Below are 6,000 nucleotides of genomic sequence, written 5' to 3'. Positions count from 1 at the left end.
TGCCCACCGCAAAGGGTTGTGTTATGTGGATTAAAGAAGTTACAGCATGTAATAACCAGTCTGTATGGATGGGCTACTATTGCCTGTTGCTATGGCATGACAATCTCATTGCGCAGTCAGGGTGCGATCACGACCCCATCTGCAGCTCGGTGAGGCCTTCTCTGTGTCACTCAGCTCCTGGAGGCAGCACTGACTCCCTGTCTGACCCCAAATCCGGTGACTCGGATTATATTCTCAATAACATCTTTTATTAATTTTGCAAGAGGAAAAAAATAGAAATTTATTTTAGAGTTAACGCCTGTACAGCCTTTTTTCCCCTCCTAAATTGCACAGTACATACGATTATTATAAACATCAGCTGAGGTTCTGGGACTGAGCTTGAGTCGTGTTAGTGCCATCTCCCTGACAAATCCGACCTGTGCCCACATCTCAGTGGGGAAGGAGCAGCCGGGGCTCCCTTTAATGCGGTGGCACCGGTTTGGGTACAATAGCTGGATTGATCAGCCCCTGACTCCCCCGGCGGGAGGTGCTCGTCACATCTGGGAGCTGAGCAGAGGTGCCGGGGGCTTGGAAGCTGGAGAAATGATGGATCTTTCTCTGGGAGAAACAATTCTTATCTTCCCATCAGCCCCGCACGCCAGATGAAAAGCGCATTTGCATAGCTGCTCGAGCCCAGGCTGCTAAGCTCATGAAGTATTTGCCGGGGCTCTCGGTTGCATAGGAACGTACCTCGAGTACAGTACTGCGGCGGGCTGGGCTGGGCGCCAGAAAAACAACGGATTAATATTTGGAACGAGAAATTACCCACCACTGGGAAACCAATTAGGTCCCTGATCCGAGCTTGTTACATTGATGGAAATAGATGCGTTCTGGGCTTCACTCGGCTGGGGGTGCAAGGCACATTTCCAACTCGCTGGGAAGTGGCTGAAGAGGGAGACGGGGTGGGGGCCCGGGAAAGGAGCACCTCACTGCCTGCCTCCAAGGGCACAGGGGCATAGACAGAAAGCAGCCGCGTCAGTGAGCACAGCCTCCATCAGACCAGGAGGGTCATGTGGCAGAGAGTGCAGGGAGGGCCTGCTCAAGGGTGGGAGGAGATGGGGAGAGTGTCCTCGGCATCCCCCAACACCTGCACCCAGAGGGCATTGCGGTGGGTTCTTCTGGCCCTCTGGGGTCTGGAGCTGCCAGCCTGCTGGCCGCCCGCCCACCCTTCCTGGCCTGGCAGCAGCACAGAGAGGATGCCCTGGCCTGCCAGAGCAGGCCCAGCTCTTGCCAGGGTGGATGGCGGGTGGCCCAGCTGACTTCCTTCCCTCTGCAGGATGCACAGCCTTGGCCAGTCCCTTATCAGGCCCAATGAGAGGAGAGAGGCCCCTATACTGGGATGAGAGAGGGTCTTGTGGACCCATGTAACCAGGAAACGACCCCAACCTCTCAGCCAGCTCCACCAGTCCCAAAATGAGACAGGGATGTGCAGGAGAATGGGGGTGTTGGCCGCTGAAGCTCAGGTTTCTGAAGGCAGAGTCTCCCTGGGCGGCCCTGCCTGCTAGAGTTGTGGGATGGGGTCTTGTCTCCCATTGTCCTGCTCAGCCATTCTCTGGGCCCTCTGAGGCTGGATTGGGAGGCCTCCCCACCCTGTCATTGTCCTGCTCCGAGTCAGGGTCAGCCCAGGCCCAAGTGGTCATGGGCCCTGCTTTGCTGGGTCTCACAGCAGAGGCATGAAAGCAGGTGTCCCGGGCTCCCTGCAGCCAATCTGGAACTACAGGGGATTGCCGTGCCCTGCAGCCACAGCCATCTGTCACTCCAGCAGGATCCAGGGCTGTCCTCCCGAGTCCCCTCTCCCCAGCGGGCTCCCCTCAACACTGTGGTTCGCTTCCAGCTCCTGGGACTGAGGGTGAGGGACACAGGTGCTAAGTGGGGCTGGTGACAGAGCCCAGTGCAGTGGGAGGACCAGCTCTCCCTTCTTCACCCATCAGCAGCGCCGTCGTCTCATCTCCTTCTCGCTGATGCAGGTTTTAGGACGTAAGGCTGTCATGACAGGGCACAGAAGGACTGGAGTTACTAAGTCTCAAACCCTGAAGGGGTCCCCCCACACTCCCCAGTGAAATCCAGCAGCCTGGATTATTGCCATTCAAGGCCCTTGGAAAAGTCCCTGCTCTTGGGGTGCCTGGCATGCTGGCCCCTTCCCTCTGCCTGGAGCAGGCTTTGCCATAACACCCCTCTCAGTGTTTGCCCAGGCTGCCTGGCACACTCCTCACATCCTTTAGGATCCAGCTCAAACATCACGTCTTCCAGGAAGCCCTCGCCTTGGGCACCTCCACTGGCTTCCCACGGCCCAGTGCAAACCCCTTTAACATGGTGCTCTGCCCCTGACTGCTTCCCCACTCTGTGCCCGTGACACTTGGATTCAGGAAGCTCCACTTGTTACAGGTGCCTGCAAGAAGCCGGAAGCATGTTGCTCCCCTGGTTCCGACCCTTTTGGTCCCTCCCCAGGCCTTTGGGCAGGCTCCTGGGCAGAGGAGAGGGGTCTAGGGGCAGGCAGGGGTGCGGGCGGGGGTGCAAGGCCACCAGTTCCTTCTGTACTCAGACCGAGCTCCCGAGGCGTGATGCTCTGGGCAGAGAGACGCCACTGACCTGGGTCAACAACGCTCTGCTTCCGTTTCGCGTTGGTCATGATTTGGTTTTCATTCATCATCTGGACATCCTGATCCTCGGCCTGATTACTGCGGGGAGGAAGGAAACACAAGATTCGATCGGGCTCCTGGCCGTGTGTCCCAGCCATCCATCCTCGTTAGGGCTGGTGGGGAGGCCATGGGGCCGGCTGGGGCCATACCTGATAGTGGTATGTTTTTCCTGGTGGCGGATGTCCCTGTCCTCGGTGAAGAGGATGGTGTGGTAGGGCACAGTGGGCTCACATGTGGGCAGGATGCCCCCCACCAGGTGGCTCACCATGGCCAGGATCCCGTTGTACACGAGCAGGTCATCCACCAGGAGCTGCAGGGACATGAGGCGGAGCTCATGGGTGCCCCTCCTCCCTCCCACGTTGACCTTGGGCAAAGCGCATTCTCCTTGGGAAGACGGGGCTGCCAGGAACAAGTGCCTGCTATGTGCTGTGCCTGCCTTGTGATTTCAGATCTTCACAGCCGTTGGGAAAGACAGGAGCCATCAGCCCACATTGCAGATGAGGAAATTGAGGCCTGAGGGGCTTTAATACCATTAGCACAAGCAGCAGAGCTGGAAGGAAACTCAGGTCTCTGGTCTCCAGGGTCCCTGTTCTCCCCATCCCAGGGTCACTGCCCCAAACCAGTGGGATTCTAGAGAAAAAGATGAAAGAGAACCCACTTTCTATTTGTTCAGGGTGACACTGAAATCACTGCCAGGAGGTTCTGAATTCATGGTTGGGTGGTAAATTTGCCTGCATCTGAGGACCAGGCATTTGTGTTGAGGGTTGCAACAGAGAGAAGTAAATCAAACTGCGACAAATGATAATTGCCGGCGGCCTAATTACCAACGAACATAATTATCTCAAAAAACTCAGCTAATAAGTACTTACGCCAAACTCCTTCACCCCTCGATGGGGTGTTTTCGCATAATTCCACAGTTTGATCATTGACACGGTGGTAGGCAGATCGAAAATCACATAAACCCGGTTCACCTGTCAGAGAGCAGAACTAATTAAAACAGGCATGTTTGGAAACAGAGGCACTTGGCTGGGCTGGGGGCGCCAGGCGTGGGCTGGGGGTGAGCAGTGGTGCCCAAGGCAGCGCCTGCCACGTGGGCCAGCCTGGAGTTCCGCCCCCTTTCATCTCCTCGAAGCCCATCTTGAGTCAGGTCACGTGTGGCTGCGTTTGCAACAAACCGCTGAGCTGGCTCTTGGAGGGCCTGTGTGCTTGGGCCTGGCGGGGCCCTCATTTAAATGCCAGTGGAGAATTGGGAACATCCTTGGCCATCCCCTATGTCCCCTCAGGTTAGGCCCAGAAATAGTGTAGAGCCCCGTGAGCTAAAGGGACAGTCTCCAGCTCGGGTTGAGCACCAGCCATGGTGATCAGCTTCTGACCCTGTCTGTCCTTTCCCCAAACCATCGCTGAGAAGCAATGCCAAGGTGCTGCTGGGCAATGGCCAGTGCGTGTCTGTGAACCTCTGCTGGGGGAGTAAGGAGGGCTGTCTAGATCGGGGCAGAATCTAGTGGGGAAAGTGGGACGGGGCAGCCTCGAACAGCCCTCCCTCTCCCCACCCCCAACCAAGGCTCTCAGATATTAGCGGGGGTACCCTCCCTTGCAAGATAGAATCAAGAAATAAGCATTCCACACTGGCTACAGGCTGCAGGCTCAGTCCCGCCCCGGGCCCCGGTCCCCAGCCTGTGACCATCCTCAGAATGTCCCAAGAGGGAGTGGGGCTGCTCGGGGAGGGCCAGCCTCCTGGCTGGACCATGGAAACAAATAAAGGTCAGGGCGAGGGTCCTCAAAGTCAGTTGCCTGTGAGGCTCAAGCAGATACAGATGTTGGAGTCCAGCCTCGAGAGCAACAGCTGAAGTTGCCTCACCCCAAAAGGCCTTGCAGTGCTAGACAATGGAAAATACACACTGGCTGCCAGTGGGTGGCCCGGGTCTCAGGAAGGACAGAGCTGTGTTGCCCCCTCTCCAATGGGGCAGGGGAAGCTGATGGACGCTCAATAGGGGGGGTCTAATTTTAGGGTGGCCTTTGGAAAACTTCCATCATAGAATTGCTGACGCTGTACCTTCCTGCGTTTTGAGAGAAAAAGGTGCCCCCGATCCCCCATTCAGTCCCATGGCATGGACAAGGGACACATCCCTGGTCATATGGCTGTCAAGAACCCGCTGTGCATCCCTACGAGGCATCTGGCCCCGGGCTGAGAGGCTGGAGGGGGGCTGACCACCCCGTCCATGCCCTGTGGCTTCTCCCCTTCCTCTCCACCACAACCAACCACATCAGCTCACCATGAGGCCTCAGAGCTAAAAGCTAAGCAGGACTCAGTGCAAGGTTTGAGATCTGGGAAACTGAGTCAGTTGGCCGGAAAAGCTGACCAGGCCAATTTGGGGTCAGAAGGAGGGCAGGGCGGCCGTGTTGGGGTCATCTACCCGGTGATGTAGGAAGAGGCAGAAACTGTGAGCGTGCAGAGAGCTGGGTGGGGAGGAAGAGGGCACAGCGGCTGCAAAGCCAGGCAGAGCAGAGAACCAGAGAGGGCTGCCTGCAGGGACCAAGGAAGATCAAGCCCTCAGGCAGCTGTGCTGGGGTTCCTGGCTTCAGATTCCCATGGGGCCCCTTTCACCCCTGGTGTCCCCTTATAAAAGAGAAAGAATTGCTGGCCTGGAAGAGCTGGCCCCACCAGGCAAGGTAGCAAAGACCTAAACCTTTCTGACAGCTCCCAAGCATCTTGGCTTGAGATTAACTTGACCTGGAAGAAAGACGCGTCACTGAGACCAGGGAAAGAAAGTCCCCCTGGCCGCCTGAGGGCCAGGAGTTGTGGTGGCCGCTGCTGGGAACCCACCAGGCCCGGCAGGATGGGAGCCAGCCACATGTGCCGGCCATCACTGGTGTCGTTCACTTGGTCGATGAGCTTGTCCGGGGTGCGGACGTCCCCACCTACGCCCTCCAGGGAGTTCACGCTGTCAGGGAAGGCCGCAATATCTGAGGAGGCGTCTAAGTTGCCATAACCCAAATCTGTGTGTTCGGGGGCTGCCAGCTGCCCTCAGGCTGACAGCGTGGCTCGAGGGACTCTGGGGCTGGCAGGGCTGATGCTCTGGGCAGCCGCAGCAGTGACAGCTGAACTGGACGTGTCCTGGGGAAATGGGGAGTGCCAGGCCCAAGGGGAGCAGGTGTGTGTGGAGAGGTGGACAGTTTCAAGTAGAGAGAGAAGGAAACCACCTAGAAGGCTGAAAAAGAGGCCTTGCAGGGAGCGGCTGGAGCTGGGAACGTAAAACGCTGCTGCTGCTTGGGAGGGTGGAGGGCAAGCTCTGCGGAGGTTTCCTTTTGGAAGGGAATGGGG

The 6,000-nt window shown here is 57.4% G+C and overlaps 1 protein-coding gene across 7 annotated transcripts in view; it reads right to left on the bottom strand.

The window, feature by feature from the left end:
• Positions 1-245: 245 nt before the first annotated feature.
• Positions 246-6,000, bottom strand: part of KATNI (katanin interacting protein) — a 233,051-nt gene continuing 227,296 nt past the window's right edge. For all 7 annotated transcript variants that reach the window (XM_011710197.3, XM_011710198.3, XM_011710205.3 and 4 more), the window contains 5 exons: positions 5,503-5,642; positions 3,548-3,649; positions 2,828-2,988; positions 2,629-2,717; positions 246-2,022 (listed from right to left, as the gene is read on the bottom strand). In XM_011710197.3, coding sequence (XP_011708499.2) covers positions 1,967-2,022; positions 2,629-2,717; positions 2,828-2,988; positions 3,548-3,649; positions 5,503-5,642 — 548 coding nt within the window. In that variant the 3' untranslated portion in view covers positions 246-1,966. The remainder of the gene's footprint in view (positions 2,023-2,628; positions 2,718-2,827; positions 2,989-3,547; positions 3,650-5,502; positions 5,643-6,000) is intronic.

Source organism: Macaca nemestrina, chromosome 18 (assembly GCF_043159975.1).
Source record: "Macaca nemestrina isolate mMacNem1 chromosome 18, mMacNem.hap1, whole genome shotgun sequence".
NCBI classification, from domain to species: domain Eukaryota; kingdom Metazoa; phylum Chordata; class Mammalia; order Primates; family Cercopithecidae; genus Macaca; species Macaca nemestrina.
The sequence above is the reverse complement of the archived record's forward strand: the minus strand, read 5'-3'. Positions and strand labels throughout refer to the sequence as shown.